This window comes from Rhineura floridana, chromosome 4, assembly GCF_030035675.1.
Source record: "Rhineura floridana isolate rRhiFlo1 chromosome 4, rRhiFlo1.hap2, whole genome shotgun sequence".
In the NCBI taxonomy this organism is placed as follows: domain Eukaryota; kingdom Metazoa; phylum Chordata; class Lepidosauria; order Squamata; family Rhineuridae; genus Rhineura; species Rhineura floridana.
In genome coordinates, this window is record NC_084483.1 from 112,797,715 (window position 1) to 112,818,496 (window position 20,782).

General features: G+C 41.4%; 1 protein-coding gene across 1 annotated transcript in view; it reads left to right on the top strand.

Annotated features, from left to right (window-relative positions):
• Positions 1–16,500, top strand: part of RAB32 (RAB32, member RAS oncogene family) — a 33,948-nt gene extending 17,448 nt beyond the window's left edge. The window contains exons 2-3 of the mRNA XM_061624057.1: positions 7,072–7,349; positions 14,639–16,500. Coding sequence (XP_061480041.1) covers positions 7,072–7,349; positions 14,639–14,788 — 428 coding nt within the window. The 3' untranslated portion in view covers positions 14,789–16,500. The remainder of the gene's footprint in view (positions 1–7,071; positions 7,350–14,638) is intronic.
• Positions 16,501–20,782: the final 4,282 nt, after the last annotated feature.

A 20,782-nucleotide genomic window follows, 5' to 3' on the forward strand; every position in this document is an offset into this window, starting at 1 on the left:
GATGGTTTACCATTGCCTTCCTCTGAGGCTGAGAGGCAGTGACTGGCCCCAGGTCACCAAGTGAGCTTCATGACTCTGTGGGGATTCGAACCCTGGTCTCCCAGGTCATAGTCCAACACTCTAACCACTACGCCACACTAATAATTAAGGTGTTCATAACAAGTAAAGCAAATCAAACTCTGCACCTGCTCTATACAGGCTTAATTTAAAAAATAGCTTTAACTGCTCTGAGTGAGTTGTATCTCTACTCAGAGTTGGTTGCCTCACTTGATGACCGGCATCTGAACTGCTTCCACTGAAGTATTGTGTAAACAATCTTTTGATCTGAAGGCTATTTTATATATGTAGTTTATAACTCATAAAAAACTGAGGCTTGAAAGGTCGGTAGTGGGTTTTTCCAGTAGTGGCCTCTGCCTTCTGAAAAGATAAGTGCAGCAAAAAGGGAGAACCATAGATGGCAAGCGTGTGTGTGTGTGGGGGGGGGGGAACAAGAACCAAAAGAGTAAGAAAAAAGTTTAATTTGCAACACTTTTTCGATCTCTCCTGTCTTTCATCTGTATTTGAAATTCCCTGATGAGGACCTGAAAAGTCTGAAATGCATTGGACATCAATTGTTTTTGCTTACCCATTACTTCCTGCCCCCTTTTCTGAAAGAATACTCAATAGGTTCATGGCATGATGGGGTGGCCAAAGGTAAGCTACCCTTCATAGGTTGACCTTGAGCTAAGTTCACTCATCAACCTGGATTCCTTGGAACCCTCCTCATGAAGTTCAAAAACAGAAAAGGTTTTCCTTTTAGAAGAACACTGGCTTATGCTTTTTACAAGGGTTATGACTTGGCTGAGAGGAAAAACAAACACAGCTGAGAAGCAGGGGGGCAGAGAGAGGAGGGGCAAAAATGAGGGGTCAAGTTAAGCTGACGAACTATTGCTCCTCGGGCATCCACTGGGTTGGAGCAAGCTCAAAGAGCCATGCAAGCCATGGAACAGTCTAGGTGGGGAGGACCAAACAAAATGCAGACAGAGGTGCTCAATTATAGAGAGGGACCATTCTATGGGTGCTAGTGCTAACATGATCTTAAGGATGAGGCTAAATGGAAGGGACATTAAATGTTAATTCCCTTGGGTACAGAGTAATTACACACATCACTCCAAGTTTCCCACAGTATAGTGACAAATTATCACAAGGCTCAGAACTCATAGCCAAGTGACTGAAGTGTCCCTTGGGAAAGCTGGAGGTGGGGTGGGGAGCTACAGCAATCCAGATGTATCAGCCTACATCTCTCATGATCCAAGACCATTGGCTGTATTAGTGGCGCTGATGGGAAGAAGTGGACTGCCTTCAAGTTGATTCCGACTTATGGCAACCCTATGAATAGGGTTTTCATGGTAAGTGCTATTCAGAGGTGGTTTACCATTGCCTTCCTCTGAGGCTGAGAGGCAGTGACTGGCCCAAGGTCACCCAGTGAGCTTCATGGCTGTGGAGTCTAAAATAACTGGAGGGTCACACATTTCCCATCCTTGGCTTAGTCCAATTACAGATGGAAGATGCTTATTTTACTGTCATTTTCCTAGGATTAATTAATGCTAAATAAGGGCAAATCTGTGTATTAGATATAGTAGAGCTTCTGAGGACTAATTAAGCTTGCACAATACCAGGATGTGCAGAGTTTCAGCTGAACCAAGCTTCTTGGTAATAGTACTTGCTGTCAGAGTTGGTACCCATATGACTCTTGTTTTAACAAATGCTATGTGTAGTGACTAGCTAGGTAGACTGGGGATTTAATTTTTCTTTCAAGCATGTGATGTTGCAGAGAACATCACAAAATCCATATGGCAAGGTGTTTTGTGAGCTGACATTTGGTTTTTTCTCAGGCTGAATTAAGGTATATGCTAGAAGTGATGTTGACTTCACATTAACTGATGAACCTTGTTTCAGTAGACTACAAAATGCTGACTTATGTGTAATTTCCTAGCTGAAGATTGCTTGACATCACTGATATGCTGATGTTGTCTTCAAAGATGTTGTCATAATGCAAAAGTTTTGTATAGTTTTGTGATGAGTTTAGTGACATAGAAGTCTGTCATTAACTTGTTGGGTTATAAGGTCGCCATAAATCGTAATTGATGTGAAGGCACATAACAACAAAAAACTTGTTAAAATCCAAAAGTTCCCTGACTGTGGTCACCCCAATACTGTAGAAACAGCTTCCTCTTCTCTTTAATTCTATTGTGATATTTCAGATTGGTGTGCATAATCCGCTTTCGACAATGTTTTGTCTCTACAAAAGATAAAAGACTTGTGTGCATAAGAGAAGATAACTTTGATTCGTTTATAATTAGACAGGCTTTACAAACCTGGAATATGATTAGAAGAGGGAGGGAAGAGTGGTTGATGTAATTTATTGTAATTGTGCAAAAACAACTGTGTGGGTGGGGGAAAGCCTTGCATAATTGTAATAAAACTAGGAAGTCTTGCAGAACTCTTCAACTCAAAGTCACTGGGGCTATTGGCTACCTAAATCCATGGAGTCAAAGCAGTTGCCTAGCAAAGGAAGGAAACTGCACACTGAGTCTTAACCAATGGCTTGCTTAAGAAACTTGGACTCAACAGGCCAAAAATCAATTTTAAAAAATTTACACCCTCTAATGATATCCCTAGGTGGCACTGCTCTGTGAAAAAATATTTTAATTTGAAGATTAAACATTTTATTAAATCTAACAAAAACATCAGTAAAAACAGTCTACTAGGAAATAGGGAAGGGGAGGTCAAAAAATGGAGGAGAAACAAAGGGGGGTTGGTGCTGGCTTATAAGAATGAAAAACAGTACTCATGTTGGCAGACTTTAAAATGCATACAACAGTCCCTCACTGCACCGCTGGTGAAAAGACATGGCCAACCTATTACATGACGATGGTGATATTCAAGAATACAGCCCCACATAGCTGTATATAGCTGGGGAGACTCATACAGGTGAAGGTGTTCAGTAAAGCTGCTCTCCTAGATGGCTTATCTGGTTCAGTATTCCACTTCTTCAAAGGTGTGTGGCGCTTGGCACATATAATAGGGAGGAGGGTCAAGCTGGTATTGGAGGGATGATTTTTTGTAAGACTGGATAGCAAATCTCATTGTGACCTTTGTACTTGAGGGAGATGTTGCATCTTTTTAAGCCTCCTTGGAAAAGTGAATGTTTGAATTTGAAAACATGAAATCCTGAACATATACTCCATTCTGACTTCTCAGTTACTCAGGAGAGTCATAGTGCTGTGTAGTGTTGTCTAATGACAAACAAGCATGTTATACCCAAACATGTGCTCTAATATGCTATGTGCCAATTTAGTGTGTAACTGGCCAAGCAAAGCAGAAATGCCAGTACGTAGCCAGGCAGTAATAAACTGGGCAACTTATACTGCTCTGGCTTGATGTTTACATCTGAATCCCCACTTTTCATTCTTTAGGCTATTGAGATGAGACCGTGAGCAAATATGAATTTGCTGTTAACCACACCCTAAAAAAAAAAATCATTTCAACATCTCAGTCTTCTTACCTTTTGCTTTGGGTTTTATTGGGGAGATTTTGGAATTATTTTTAAAGGCCTATGCCAGGGCTTACTTCTCAAAGGCTTATGTTGATGTGAAATAGTATAGGAAAACTAAAATCCCATTCTAAAGACATACATTCATGTCAGTTTTTTTATACATGGTACTAAGTTAACTCCAAATGCTACTTGGTAGGTTCCATATATCCCAGTTACCAGGATATTTTGCTTTTAAAATTTTACTTGCTAGGCAGGCTACATAGTGCAATGGCATAAATGCCACCAGCCTATAGAAGTAAAGACAGTACCTACACTTTCCCTTCACTGCCCCTTCCCCTGTATGTCTTGTCTTAGTTCGTAAGCCTGAGGGCAAAGTCTATGTCTTTCTATTGACGTGAGCCACTCTGGGAGACAGTATTTGTTTGTAAAGCAGGACAAAAATATTATAAATGGACTAAATTCCTTGAAAAGTCTTGATCCTTGTTGCTTCTGTCTTAAGTTTATGTCTCTGAATAAGACACCAATATGCTTTTGAATGCTTGTTAACGTACAGGCCCAATGTGCATCTGAGATGAGAATAGAAGCACAACTTCTCTCCATTTGTGATAGAACATTTTTTTTTACAAACTTCAGAGACATACCTGTTGGGCTGTGCAAAAAAGAATTGTCCCAGAATCTACCTCATTCCTTTGGATAGAGGGCAGCCTTGACTTGGAGTGATGTGTTTCACCTTAGACCCAAAGTGAAGGTTGGGGTATTAATGGACTATAAGTGTTGGTTGATTTTTCTGTTTAATATTTTTTGTTTTGGATGAATTAGATGAAATTTGAAGGCATAGTAGCCCTTTTGGAAGATCTGAAGCCTGCCAAATTTCAGACAAAGGTGTAGGAATTCGGAAGAAAGTGTTAGGTTTATTTTAAAAGGCGTTCTGTTCAACTTGCATCAAGGTTGTGGATAGCTGTTTAGGACAGAGATGGACATGGGCATAAGACATAAAACATCCATTTGCTTGGAATGCTGGTTGGTGCACCAAGTGTGTAATTCTCCACTTGCCTGATCAGAAGTAAATTCAATTGAGTTCAACAAAGTATCTGGCATGCATTCATATGCATGCATTTTGTGGAGAAGTGATGAGCTATTCCAAAAGGAAGGTCCTAAAGCAGAGATGGGCAACTTTTTTCTGTTGCTGGGGGGTGGGGGGTGGGATGGGGTGCTTGCTTATAGTGGGCAGAGCCAGAAAAATGTGTTCTGGATCAGTTAATCCAGAATAAAAGACTGCCTGCTCCAATTTTCAGCATGACTACGTCTGACTAAAATTCCCACACCTTTGCAAATCTCCTCAGTGATAAGCTCCACTGGGTTTAATGGGGTTCTCTCAAATATGTATGCAGAGGATTTTGTTAGTACATCAGACCAATACAGCTACTGTTCTGAAAAGCAAGTGAAAATAATTCCTTTCTGATTTTAATGTGCTATACAGTTGTGCACACATGTGTGCACCCTAATATGGTAGAAGCCTAATTTCTCAGGCAACTGGGAAAAACTTTTCCAACCAATGCAAGGAAAACAGTTTTTTAAAAATCAAATTTTATCCAGTAAAGTACTGCTTCTTCCCTACTTTCTGAAGCTACATAGAAAGAGGAGGAAAACACTTTAGAAATCCAGAAAAAATGAAGAGGAAACAAACTCTGGGATGGAAGAATAGGATAGCTTGAAAAGGTGGTGGAAGCCAAATAAACTGAAGCTGAAGGCTGCATGTGGCTCCTGCACCTTTGGCATGTTTTGTGGTGAGCTCTTGAAGGACTCAGTCTTTCTTTCTATCTTGCTTGCACTATTGTACACAAGGTCATTAAACAGTTGAAACATCATGCAATTTTGGAACCAGTACTTTGATGAGTGGTCTCTATCTCCTCTATTCGTTGAGAGAGTTTCTAGTGATTGAAGAGCTAACTCAAAGCTTGGCTGTTAAACAACTAGAATTCTTTAAGTTGTTGTTACTTGCTATGTGAATGTTGTGAATGTTAGTTTGATTCCCTAAAATAGGGTATATGAATATTGCAACAACTATGCACATCTTCTGCCATGGATGATGATTTTTGCTTGGATGACCAATCCATAACTAAGTTCACTAATGCTATTGCTTGAACATGGCTGTGGGGGGGGGGAATGACATCTCAAACAACTTTTGGAACAGCAAGGAGATTTACCAAAATCCAACAGGATCTAGAATGGGTCTCCAACGAGCCAGGACATATACAGCCTCCTAGGGGACATCAAGAGCTGCTTCACACATGAAGAATCAGATGATTGGTTCGTCTAGCTCAGTGTTGTCTACGTTGACTGGCAGTGGCTCTCCAGGGTCTTGGGCAGTGGACGTTTATAGCCTCACCTGAGGATGTTGGAGCCTGAGCCTGGGTCCTTCTGCATCAAGGCAGATGCTCTACCAGAAAGCTTACACCCAGGGCTGGTGCCAAAGGATGGCCATGTTGGGCCCTGGCTGAGGGCCCCTGAAGGGCCCTTCCTTAGGGTGTGGGGGTAGCGCTCCCCTTCTGCGATCCTCAGCAGGGTCTACTCCCGATTTTGCTGTAGATCGCAGAGAGGGAGCTCCCAGTTCCCCCCCCCCCAGACTGTGCGGGCCCGCGGTGCCCACCCATTCCACCTACTTCTCCTCCATTTCTGTGAATGCCCTGCGGGCTGTGCGTGCAGCTGCCATCAACCAAGATGGCAACAGAGGCTTCTCTAAGGGGCTGATGCCCCTACCGCCATCTTGATTGATGGCAGGCATGTGCATGCATGCAGCATAGCATGCATGCATGCCATCAACGAAGATGGCAGCAGGGGTATCAGCCCCTTAGAGAAGCCTCTGCACCATCTTGGTTGATGGCAGTGACATGCATGCCCAGCACACAGGATATTTACAGAAAGAGAGAAGTAGGAGGAGCAGTCCCACACAGTCTGTAGGGGGGTGCTGGGAGCTGGGGGCCCAGGGCAGGCTGGCGCCCAAGGACCTAGTCACACCTGGTGCTGGCCCTGCTTACACCCCCACCCCCAAGCTTTAGTACATGTCAATGATGTCCTCTACATATCCCAAACTTCTGCATTACTCTGTTCACCATACTTGGACACAATGTTCAGGACCTTGTACAAATTGCATTCTCTACTCTCCCGGTTTACTGCTCTGTGCTGTGCAGGCCAATGATGACTGGCAAGATCCACTATGTGTGTCTGTTGGTCTGCTGGGTCTCCCAAATGCTATAAAACCTCTCCCCAAAATCTTGTGGAAGTACACTTGAATTATTTCACTCACTTCTACCTCTGAAGTGCTAGCTCAGTATTACTTGGATATGCACTAACCACTGTTGCTCTATTTTGCAATACATATGTTCTTTGGAGAGCTGCATTTGGCTGCCTTCAAGGTGCCCACATACTCTAATTATCAATAGTAAATAAAAACTTAAACATTTTCCTTGTCCACTTATAAGAAAATGGTGTTTAGTGCTGGACTTCATAATACTTGCCCATTTGTCTTTCAGGTCAAGAACGTTTTGGCAATATGACCAGAGTGTACTATAAAGAAGCTGTAGGTGCTTTTGTAGTCTTTGATGTCACAAGAGGCTCGACACTTGAGGCAGTTTCCAAGTGGAAGCATGACTTGGACAGCAAAGTGCTTCTCCCAAATGGTAGCCCAATCCCTGCAGTTCTGCTTGCCAACAAATGTGACCAGAAAAAAGATGGTGGCCAAAATCCTTCTCAGATGGACCAGTTCTGCAAAGATGGAGGTTTTGCTGGGTGGTTTGAAACCTCTGCAAAGGTGAGAATATTCTTCAAATAGAATGAACTTTAAAAGCTTGTGTGAGTGTGTATGTCTGTCTCTCTCTCTGTGTGTGTGTGTGTGTGTGTGAGAGAGAGAGAGAGAGAGAGAACGAGAGAGAGAACAAAAGCTGGCCACAGTACTAACACAAAATTGCTAATCATACAGCCACAAGAGTATAGTCCTGAACTCGGAAACGCTTGCTTAACAACCCTCTGAATTTTTATGGCGATACACAAAACAGTAAGAGAATCGAGAGTGCAAAGTGTAAAAATGGGGGGAAAAACCCAGACCCCTTTTGGTCTTTTGGTCTGTCAGAGTTCTCATAATTTGTTGAGATTTGCAAAGAGTACCTGTAATCCTATTACTGACTTGGCCCATACTGACCTTCATCTTCTGCAGTTTAAAAGTAAAAAAAAAATAATGCCTGGCTGATTTCTAATTAATTTAAGAAATTTTGCATTGAACTCCTATTCCCTCGACAGAGCTCCAGTGGCCAGAGTGGTTTAACAGACAGCTGCTCTGACTGAAGCTCTATGAGGGCAACAGGGCATCTCGTAGCAACTCTCAGTACCCTTCACTAACTACACTTCCCAGGATTCTTTGGGAGAAGCCATGACTGTCTAAAGTGAAATAAAGGCCTGGTGTGGATGTGGCCAGGGACGGCTTTGGTTTAAATTTGGGTGGGAGGCTACATGTGCCTGCTGTAGAATAAAAGGTGGGGGAAACCCTGAGAAGAATGATACTGTCCACAATGTTTTCCTTTTGGAAAGGGGCTTCCCTTCTGCCCAGTGCCCACCCATCCAATCTCCTGCCCTCCTGCCCCTCCCTCAGGTCAGTTTCACCTGTCTTCAGTGTGATTGCACAGGAGTAAATCCCACTGAATTCAAAAAGCATGCAAATGATCAAACCTGCCCTACACTCCTCCTCCCTCCCATCACCTTCCGTTTGCCTCTTCCATCCCCCTTCCTTCACCTTTCCCCCTCCCCCACCAATCCCCTCGTTCCCCCTCCCTCTCCTTCTGCTCTGCTCTTTCCCCTTCCTCCTTCCTTCTACTCTCCCCTCCCCCTACCCCATGGTCAGTTTTATCTATCCTAGCCATGATTGCATGGAAGGAAATACCACTGAACTCAGTAAGCATGCAAATGATCAGACCTGCCTTTCCCTTCTTTTCCTCTCCTCTCCCTTCCTCCTCCCTCCTTCCTCCCCTCCCCTCTTCCTTCTTCCTCCTCTCCTGCCCACTCCAGGCCTCCCTCTCCATGGTCAGTTTTACCTATTCTAAGCATGATTGCACAGAAGTAAATCCCACTGAACTCAATAAACATGCAAATTATCAAACCTGTCCTCCTCCTCCCCCTCCTGCCTGCTCCCCACCCCATCCCCTGTGGTCAGTTTCACCTATCCTAAGCATAATTGCAGGGGAGTAAATCCCACTGAGCTCAATAAGCATGCAAATGATCAGTCCATTCTGAGCAAACTTGTACAGGATCCCATTTCTTACCTCCTGGATTAAAAAGCCGAGAAATTCACTAATAAGCAAAAAACCTTGCAGTTTAAGAACATACCTATAGCCAACAGATAATATGATCAAGCAGACAAATTTGTCAAAATGCAAACACAGTTTGGGTTGGTATTTCACAGTCCAATCCACTTCCTGTGTACCTTGGAAGAATTTGGTAACATGCGCCTCTGAGCATATGGTGAGTGGTGGCAACACCTGCAATCAGCCCAAATAATAGAAAGAAGACATGTGCTGTGCGGATCTTGTTTTAGCAGAAGGAAGCAACAATATTAAAACAGTTGATATAGTTCAGACAGTCACTTTAAATATGTTTGATTTACGCTGCAATTTTAGTGAAGTTTCCTATAGTAAATCATTTTCTTTTGTTTCTGTTTCTGTGAATATGTGAAGTACAGCAACGCTTTGCAACACTAAAAAAACCCTCAAAAACAATTTTGGAATAATTGCACTGAATATTTTGCAGAATAGTTTCCAGTGGACATGAGGAGTGTTTCAGTTTGCACAAGATAAAACAGTGGGAGATGAAATATATTCTAGCAAATTTCTAGGTGTGCTCTATGTTTTTAATTGACCACGCTCACCTTTCCTTAAGTGGAGTAGTTTAAGCATAGCAGGCTGAACACATGCATCTTGGGCAGGCCAAGTTTGTTTTTCCAACAGCTAGGGTCATTCCTGAAGTAGCAACATATTGTAATCAGTCTGATTTTACATCAAACTGCAATTTCAAATTCAACTGTTGATGTTCCCAAAATAGAAATAGAGCATAAGCCCCAGTTTGAAACACAAAAGGCTGTCTTCACCATAGTATGACATTGACCAATAAAAAGGCTTTGAAATTGATAAAAATAAATTTGACACAGATTACTAGGATGAATAACGAGAGAAATATAATTTTCTACGTTATATTATCTGTAGAAACAGTAGTAACACAGAAAAGAAGCAAAGTAAGAACAACAACAACAAACATACAAAAATGTAATTCTCCATCTTTGGAGATGGCAGGTATGGCCATATGCTCAGAGGCACGTTGCCAAATTATTCCAAGCTACACAGGAAGTGGATTGGACTGTGAAAGACCAACCCAAATTGTGTTTGCATTTTGACAAATGTGTAGGGCAGTCCAATATCTCAGAGAGGAGGTCAGGTCTCCTGCTCCCCTGGTGCATTCACTATAGCTTCCCAATCTCCCTGCTTTTTAAAGTTTGATAGAACTAACTTTTGGCTATAGGTATGTTCTTAACCACAAGGTTTTTTGCTTATTAGTGAATTACACCATAGAAGTTTCCAATCTATAAACATGTTTATCTGGTTTCCTTATATATCCATCAGATTAGTCTCAAAGACGGTTTGGGAAACAGTTGGGCTACCTCACTGTCCAGTTTTAGTGGAGGAGTTTCAATATCTTTTTAACACATGGGTATTATGAATAAACTTTTAAATCTCTTTGCTGTTGCTTTTTTCATGTTATAGTATTGTAGCTGCCTTTAATGTGGTGGAAAAATACTGTGAACGTAGCCGGGTTTCAATTACAAATAATGAGTACAAGACATTTTCCTTTTTCTCTAGTAACATGGTGATAATTGTGGCCAGTGACCCTGCATCCAGGGCTTAAGCTCCTTCTTGTGTTTTAAATATATGCCTAGATTACTTAATTGTAATAAGTGTTATTGTTCTTTCTCTCTTCCCTTTACCACTGAAGTTTATTTTTGCCTGTATTTTGAGTAAAGATCATTACTACTTCACAAATGTTTGTTGGCACCTTGATTCATTATGTAAGTTTTAAGTGGCATTGGGCTGACAAAGCACTTGTGTTATTCTATATCTCTCTAGCCAGCATGGATTTTTTGCATTCCGCAATGTTAAATTGAAAATACCCACCATGCCATTCTGCTGCTTCCCATAAGTACATTTCAAAACAAAACCTTATAAAACATATAATCCTGAACTCAGAAGCGGTTGCTTAACAACCTCCTATGTTTTCATGGTGATGCAGAAAACACTCAGAGAGAATTGAGAGTTCAACATATAAAACAAGGGGGGGGGGGAAATCCAGAACACTGTTGGTCTTTTTTCTGTCAGCGGTCTCATAATTTGTTGAAATTAATTAAAAATCAGCCATGTTCACATAGTACCTGTAATCCCATTACTTACCTTGCCCCATACTCCGACCTTCATCTTCTGCAGTTTAAAAGTTAAAAAAAATGCATGGTTGATTTTTAATTCAAGAAATTTAACATTGAAGTCTATTATAATGTTGAGCATGCTCAGTAAGAACCAACTGTCAGTGTTCTAAAAGCCAGACTCACAGCTGCTGGGCTTGGCTAATCAGAGGGTCATACCCACACCAGACCTTTATTTCCACTTTATACAATCATGGCTTCCCCCAAAGAATCCTGGGAAGTGTAATTTGTGAAGGGTGCTGATTGTTGATAGGAGACTTCTATTTGCCTGACAGAACTCGAGTGGCCAGGGTGGTTTAACTGTTAGCCCCTCTTCTGGGGATTGTAGCTGTGTGAGGGAAATAGGGCCTGTCCTAACAACTTCACAAACTATACTTCCCAGGATTCCTTGGGGGAAGCCATGACTGTCTAAAGTGAAATAAAGGTCTGTTGTGGATGTGGCCAGCAACAGCTTTGGTTTAAATTTGGGTGGGAGGCTACATGTGCCTGCTGTAGAATAAAAAAGTGGGGGGTACCCTGAAAAGCAATGATACTGTTTACAATGTTTTTCTTTTGGAGAGGAAAGGAGCTTTCCCTCTGCCTAGTGCCCACCTACCCAATCTCCTTCCTCCTCCTCCCCCCAAGTCAGTTTCACCTATCCTAAGCATGATTGTACAGGGGTAAATCCCATTGAACTCAAAAAGCATGCAAATGATCAAACCTGCTTTCCCCTCCTCCCCTTCTTTTACCCCTCCCTCCACCTCCTTCACCTCCCTTCCTCCTTCCCTCTCCTGTTCCCCCCTTCATGGTCAGTTTTACCTATTTAAAGTATGATTGCACAGGAGTAAATCTCACTGGTCAATAAGCATGCAAATGATCAGACCTGCCTTTCCCCTCCCCCTCCCCTCTCTCATCTCCTTCCCTCTCTCTCCTTCCCCTCCTTTCCCCATCCCTTCTTCCTCCCCTCTTCCTTCTTCCTCCCCTCCCCTCTTCCTTCTTCCTCCCCTCCCCTCTTCCTTCTTCCTCCCCTCCCCTCTTCCTTCTTCCTCCCCTCCCCTCTTCCTTCTTCCTCCCCTCCCCTCTTCCTTCTTCCTCCCCTCCCCTCTTCCTTCTTCCTCCCCTCCCTTCTTCCTTCTTCCTCCTCCCCCCTCTTCCTTCTTCCTCCTCCCCCCTCTTCCTTCTTCCTCCTCCCCCTTCTTCCTTCTTCCTCCTCCCCCCTCTTCCTTCTTCCTGCTCAGAGGTAAATGTTACTAAATTCTTCCAAGGTACACAGGAAGTGGATTGGACTGTGAAAGGCCAACCCTAATTGTTTTGACATTTTTACAAATTTATAGGGCAGTACAATATCTCAGAGAGGAGGTCATGTCTCCTGCTCCCCTGGTGCATTCACTATAGCTTCCTAATTTCTCTGCTTTTTAAAGTTTCATAGAAATATCTGTTGGCTATGGGTATGTTCTTAAACCGCAGGGTTTTTTTTGCCAATTAGTTAATTTGTAACTAGATGATTTGTTGTTGTTGTTGTTAGATTTAAATCCCACCCTTTCTTCCAATAGGAGCCCAGGGCAGCAATATTAGTGAATTTGTAGCTAGATTCCTAAACTGGGAGAGAGCGCTATGAATGCATTTAGGGCTACATTTTTGTGTGTACATATTTCTGAAAAGTATAAGCTCAGGAAGGAAAGTAGACCACTGAATGGTGCTTGTTAGTGACACTATTACGGTGTTGTGCTCAGATTTGGTCAGAAAAATTGCTGGTGAAACTTAAAGTGGTAGTTTGAAAAATATGCCAGTGATTAAATGAACATGACCAATAGTAGAGTGAAAATAGAGTGAAATTGTGCCAGCCGAAAAGATGGCAAGCTAAGTCCTCCTAAATTTTGTTCATCTGTTATCAATTGTTTAGCTTTCCTTTCTGCTAACTTAATCCTTATATGACTCTTAATTTATGTATAAGTAAATTTCCTGGCCAATTTTCTATGTGTTAGTCATATGGAGAATGAATAGACAACTAAATTCCAGGAGAAGAAACTCTTGACCTAGCTTTATAGTCTAAAGTTTTGGTCCTGATTTTAAGGAGCACATAGTCTGAAACAATAGCTGCTTGTGGAAAGCTGAAACACATGTGACCATTAAAAGAAATGGTAACCACACGGCTGCTTGCTTTCAACAACAATTGGAATAACTGTAACCATACAACCATTACTAATGATAAAATAAAAGGAAGCATAACTCAGTGGTAGAGTATATGATAAACTTATAAGGAAGCATAACTCAGTGCTAGAGTATTTCACTACAGGTCAAGAGAATTCCAGTTCAATTCTGAGTGTTCACTCAAGACATCTTCTTGAGAAGATGCATTGCTCAAGTTCTAAGTCTCCAGTATCTATAGTTAAAATGGCTTGAGGTAGGAGGTCATAGCTGTCTTGAGGCAAAATGTGAATGGGAGTTCATATCATTTCAGCTTTCTGAAAAATTCATTTGGATGCCAGTGCTGTCTATCAATAGTGTTAGTTTTCAGTGGAATGGGAATTCAGATCTAAATATGCATCCACATCCTGCCCCAACTACTTAAGTTTAACTACACATTCATAGCAGTGGATCACGGTGAAAAGTCTTGCCTCACAGCACTGGTGGGCAATGAAAATTAACCAGCACAGCAAGATGGGGATGTGATTAAGGCAGAGCTTGGAAAAGTTACTTTTTTGAACTACAACTCCCATCAGCCCAATCCAGTGGCCATGCTGGCTGGGGCTGATGGGAGTTGTAGTTCAAAAAAGTAACTTTTCCAAGCTCTGGATTAAGGGCACTAGGAAGTAACTTTGATTGATGTCAAATCTGAACATGTTCTCTGAGCTCTACCTGGCTGGGGTTATGCAGGGGACAAGCGAACTCTAAAAATGGTGGCAATTGTGCAGTGTCTGCAGTAGCGTATCTGTGATGCCAATGTATTCAAAACAAAAAGTGGCAGAAAACTAAGTTATTTTTTATCCAGCTTTCCCCATCCCTCCAAAGATTATTTTTCTTTGTAGAGAATCAAATTCAAGATGGTACTGGTTTTGCACTTGCTTTAAAAACAGGGGCGTCACTACCGGGGTATGGAGGGTGCGGCTCGCACCTGGGTGTCACCATGAGGGGGGTGACACACAGAGCCGCCCCGCCCTGTGCCGTTGCCCGGCAAGGCTGCTCCAACTCCACCTCGGAGGTGGGTGGGCGGGCGAGACCGGGAGGGAGCAGCGTCGGCGGGGTGAGGGAGGCGCGCCGGCGTTATCAGGCCTTCTCTGGCTGGGTGCCCCTCTGGCGCGCACCCTCCCAGGGGCATGGACGGGGTAGCTGGCCTTGAGTGTGCGCGCATGCAAGCCCAGCCACCTTGTCCATGCCCCTGGGAGGGTGCACACCGGAGGTCCGCAACCCCGCACTGCCGCTAGTGATGCCGTTGTTTAAAAAATCAAATGGCAAGCAAACTTGCGTTCTCTTAAATGGTTGAATCTTGGAACCAAACTCCTTTTACATGCACACAGGGTTTGTATGCTGAAGAGGAGTCATTTTCAGCACCATCTGGAGTCTTCTACACAGGAAAGATAACTTGTCTCTTATGGTCTCCTTCACAGGATAATATCAGCATAGATGAAGCTGCTCGGTTCTTGGTGGAAAACATACTTGCAAATCTCAAAACCTTTCCTAGTGAAGAGAACAATGTTGGGAGACTAAAACTGGACCCAGATCCTCTGAAAGCAGAAAGTAAATCACAATGCTGTTAGTGTGTCAGTGCAGGGTTAAACATAATTATGTGAGAATAGCAAGAATCTTGTTCCTTGTATTGGACTGCTGCTATGGTGCTTCATCACAATGATCCTAATGGGGTATTGTTTTCTTCGGGTTGGTCACACTCTTGACGTTTACACACTTTTTCCTTGTCAGGTAGGAGTTTAATTACCTTGTAATTAATTACCATTGTCTGGCTGTGAACCATTTAGCATAGTCGAAAGCTGCCATCCAATACAAGGTAGTATTTACCCTACAAGGCAAGGGTCGGTATAATGGATTCAGTCCCAATATTTATCTTTCACAGTGCAGTTTTAGAATAAAAATGTCTGTCTGAATGGAAGTGTTCCTTTTGATAAGTGCTATTTTCTTCTGCTTATGCCCCTTTAATACACATAATGTCCTATAAGCTGTCTTCTATTTGTTTGCTTTTAATGTCTCTTCCATGTCTGTTCAGCACCGTATTCAGAATCATATTCAACGCCCCCTAAACAAAGTCCTCTGGTACACTTGGCAGCCAATAACACTTCATTTCTGAATAACATAAGACTAATATTAAGCAATGGTAAGCTTACACTAAGAGTTCATTGCTTGAAAAGTAAGGCTAGAAAGATTATGTTGTCCAATGGGAGTGATAAGGTACTATCCCATCTGACAAATAAGTAGCAATCTGCTTCTGACTCTGTTCTTCTGATAATGCAAACAAACATTCTAGTACATTTGGATATATTACTGCTGTGCACAGTTAAAGTTTAAGGACAAGTTCTCTTGTACGAACACAATCCTTTTGAAAAGTTCTTATGATATCTGACAGGTTGAAAATGAATAATGGCCTTGACTAAATTGTCTCAGAATGTTTTTATGAAACCAGATTGCAACACAGCACTGTCTGCTTCTTGATCTGTAACTTATAGGTGGTGGCACTAGAGTCTTCTTTAATATGCCACTTTAATAGTATCTGTATTTTGCCACTTTTACTGTTTAACACAAGGAGTCGCACTTGATACAAATCTCACACGAGGACAACTTGCAAATGTAGAATGTATTCTTGGTTTTATAACTTTTCTAACAGCTAAGGTTGTCCAAAAAAAGAAAAAAGATGATGTATCTGTATTTGTGAAGAAACTGTTTTTCTGATGGTGTCTGTGAAATTATGGGGGAGTGACTTTTGCCCAATACTTTATTTCATTGCATGTTCCAGTCTTAAAATTGGTGAATCCTGTTCTGGTCTCTGCACGTTATATCAATATGACAGTGTGCCAGCTACTATAGATCCTGAAATACGTTTGGCCTAACATTCCTTCAGGCCCAGACAGAGTCACAAATCCATTTTATGTGCCCAAAGCTGATTTGCTAGGATTTAAATGCCATACAAATATTTTTATAATACATACGCATAGATCTAGAATTTTTATAAGGTACGTTTAGGCACGTTGTCAAGAATACAAAGAGAATGTCTTGTGTTCTGAGACTGCTGTTCTGGGTCTGGGTCTAATTTTGTTAAATTCCACAAAGGTCAAAACACTTTTTAATCCTGAATCCCCTAACAGTTCTGGTTCCCCTTTGTTTTTCTAACACAAATAAAACATTTTGAATTGTTTTTAATGCACATGAAGTGGTAACTCTAAATTTAAGCATGAGTAACTCATGGTGGTTTTTAAAATCAAACTATGCTTCATAAAGGAAAATAAATGTGAATTATGTGGAAGACTGAAATTCTTGCAACCTTATTATAACTTCGAAAAATGCATGTTCACTTTACTTAGTTCTTAAAACCTGAATGTAGTAATTATAAAAGTCAGTTCAGGCATTATACAAAACAAACTGTGCTGGAGTTACAGAGCTGTGTGCACTAGCCTCACCTTCTCCACCTTGGGTGTGAAAGTGTGTGCGTAATGAAGTTTGCTTCAACATGCTTACAAGTCTTCCTGCAACTGCAGATCCTTTGCAGTCGGGTTCCCACCTGCAGGGAGACTTTGTAGTCAAGCAACATGCTTATAAAAACCTCCCTGGAGATGGAAGTAGGGCTGACATGGCACAGTCCCACACTGCCAACACTGCTTTAGTTATAACTTCTGAATTGGGCTATAGACAAGCATCTTAAAGAGGTTTTCTGTGGGGCTAGTCTTTGCCAGGCTTTGAGTGCTGTACTTCATATGGCAGTCCTTAGAACAGAAAGGATCTATACTTGTACAGCACAACAATCTCATGCACTGGTCAGTGAGGCGGATAACATTAAGCTACTAGCTGATACTTGTCTGATGCTGTATCAATTTATACGAAAAAATAGGTTTTGTATGCTTATCTCATTTGTATTGTTCTTTAGAGAAAGTATTTCACCACTTTTTTCTTAATAAGGAAATCAATCACTTCTGCAACTTTATTTAAACAATTAACTAATCTGATATTTCCAGTTACAAGTTCTTAAATTTCCCCAAAATCTGAGTTTTCATTGTATTTTGTATCTGTCCTGGCAGTGGATGCTTGAAGCTCTGTTACCAGCAAGCTGTCTGATCAGTTCTAGAATTCTAAAATACCTTAGGCCATTCAAAAGTTAATCTTCATAGATGGGGAGATAAACAGGATATTGTCTTGCTACCAAAGGGAACAATGTCCCCAACCTTAGGAGTGGATGTGATAGCTTTATAACTACATCCCCCATTCTTCTGCATCATTTTGTTGATTGATCAAAGCTGTGTACAAATGGAAAGTACCTTTGCAGCATATAAAAGACTGAATACATACCATGAGATTTGCACAGTGTAATTGTAAATGATCCCACAGTCACTAGAAATGTGGGGAGTGAAATGACTATCATTTCATGCTTACTAAATATTTATTGTGTGAATACTTAACTATTCAACACACATTACTATTGGTATAAAGGCTTCTGTGGATATTTCCTGATGAGAGTAGAGCTCTTGCATAAGGGAGCATGATGGCACATTTTGGCATCAGGACCATAGACTGCCCTGTGTTATACCTCAGTGTGTCTGTATGGTACAGAATGTGGTATTAGCTGTAGAATTCAGCTTAGTCTTGGCTTTTCACTAAAAGTTTTTTGAGGGTTGCTCTTATACTTCTAAATATTGGGGGGGGCTCTTATACTTCTAAACATGTAGGCAATGCTTGACGAACCTCAAAAGTGAGGGGTGTTATAGCATGTAATCTCTAGTTGGTTGGGGGAGCATTAGTGCCTTGTACAATTGCCTGCCATTCCTTGTGAGTAGCAGAATGAAGGATGTAAAGTAAGTTGTTGATAACTCTTACCTTTAACTGCAGAATAGTAGACCTTTAGTTCCCATGTGTGACTCTTGAGAAGTCACGTTTGTCTAAAGAAGGCAAGCGGTAAGCCCCTTGTGTCTTTACATTCATGAAAGGCCTGCTGTGTAATTATCCCTTTTAAATTTGAAGGGTAAATGAGAAATGGTTTCCCCCTCACCTCATTCAATGTATTTCAAGCTGCACAGAGACTTCCAACCTTATTGCTCCCTAATGAGTGACTGAAGGGCTGCTAGGCTGACCATTAGTAGTTGTATGAGAAGATCTTAATGCCAACTGCAGAATCTCCAATTGAAAGATCTACAGTAGAAGGGATAGGAAGGATCTCTACCAGAAAGCATGCTGCCAGAGTAAACAGTACTAGGAAAAATGGATCAGTGAGATCTGATACCTTTCTGTTTGAAATTCTTAGCTTATTTTCTGTCTTAAATAAAAACCCTCAGTATGGTGCACATTTGCCATGTTTACTGGGGCTAATGGAAGGTAATCCAAAACATCTGGAGGGCACCAGGTTGGGGAGGCTGGCTTAAATCCAGGTTTCTCAAATTGATAGCAAAGCCATGTCCTGGCTTCTTTTCCTCCATTTTTCTGTGCTGTCTCTAGTCAAGATGTAGAGGACTATAACACTATATACACACACAATCACTGCTCTTTTTCATATCACCTGTCATCCTCTGACTCTCCAGCATCAAGAACAATATCTTCCTATGAATAATTTTCCTTCATGAAGACTAGTCTTCCCCCACATAAAGTGTTTTATCTGTTTATTTGAGCAAGTAAATTAAAAATTGCCCACCGTAAGTCTTTAGTCACACTTGAGGATGCTCAAAACAGTTATTTATGTAACTTAAAGTCCCTAATCTCGAGTTGCCAGGTGTTTCTGGACTTCAACCCCCAGCATCCCTATCCATTGGCCTGCTGGATAGGATGATAGAAGTTGTCATCCAATAAATAATATCTGGGGATTCCAGGTTGGAGAAGGCTGACTCAAAGGATCTAAAGCTTGAGAACTATTGTGTACATGAGATGAATAAACTGAAGCAACAGTTGTAAAATGAATGTTAAGATTGCATTCATACCAGCTGTACATGGAATATGACCCATGGCATACTAGCAATAGCTGCTGTCCTTACATCATTCTAGGTGTTCAGGATTCTGCTTCTACATTTTGTTTTGACTCCTGATTGTGACCATTAAAAACCCAACATACAGGTTCCAAAAAATGTTTCCTACATTATGGGTGAAATCTAATCCCTAAACAGGTATAGCACCTTCAGACAGATTCCCTTACGATTCAATAGAGCAATTTCTTCCTGATTAGAGTAAATGCATGAGCAGGCAATGAGCCTGACCAGTTTTGGGAATGGGTATTCTGTACATGCTTTCCGTATCCAGCCTGTGCATCGACTCTTAACAGGGACATAGGTGTGTATTGATCCCTATGGGAATTCACCATGTGTTGGCTCTGTGTGCTTATTGAGGGACTAGGATATGTCATATATTTCTAAATGTTGGAGAAGAAAATAACTATATTGGCATATTTTCTACTTTATGCATTAAACTTTTAATATTCAATTCAGTTATTGGGTCCATTTTTTAAAAAAGCAACTTGCTATTTTTGACTTTGACTCAAAACAGTTTTTACAAAAACGAACTCTTAGTTTTCTGTTCAGGACCAGTTCTTCTCTGCTTTCATCATTGCTTTTTTCAACACTATTTCTGTTTTCTGTTTTTATGCATTCTTTGTATTTTGTACAAATAAAGTTTGTAGTCAATAACATTTGTCTCCTCTCTTGTGGTAGTCAGACATCGTATGTAGGTAGCTGAGGCTAAGGTTTCAGTAGAAGTGGCCTCAGATATGGTAAATTGGACTGATCATTCTCCATGGCAAGAGTGACCTCATTAGATTGACTACAAATGTTTTTGTAGTAACACCAGGCTAATACATTTGTAAGGCTGCTATGTCTGGACATGTGGATTTTGCACACAGCCTGTCTTTCTAGCTATAAATGCTCTCAGCTGTTGAGATTCCCTGAAGAAATGCTCCTTTAGGTGTCAAGAAGCTAAAACTTATAGGGTGTGAAACTGGGCCTCTTCTCTGGTGTCCCCTTTCATTATGCAACACTGTTCCAGAAGTGGTGTGAAATGCCCAGCATTGCCATTGTTTAGAGGTATTGCAAACATGGCCAGATTACCTTTTAAAGGTAACAGCTGGCTGAACCCACTGGTATGAACATCACTATGTGCCTCTGAAACTAGGGAGGGGATGAACATGCAGATAGTAGTGATGGGACATTCCCACTTTTTAATGTTTTCTGGCATGGCTTAGACATTTCCACAAAGAGGTGGGAAAGGTCATAAGCTGTGGATATTTGGGATTCCTCCAGAGGGCTGCAACTAGACAGGGAAGGTGTCACAATTGGTTGTGGACCTTGTTTATTATTTAACATTTCTATCCCACCCTTCTACCCTATAATAGGGCACTCAGGGTTAAAATCATGTACACAATAAAAACCACAAAAAATTAAAATACATAAAATATAGTTAAGAGATCTTGGGGAGTGGTATTCAAAGGGGACTAACGAGGTTAAACTAAAAAAGGGGGAGGAAATAAAATCAGTTTCAAGCTATACCTGTACAGATCTGTCACTAGGTGAAAATGGAAATGGACTGCCTTCAAGTTGATTCTGACTTAATAGGGTTTTCAT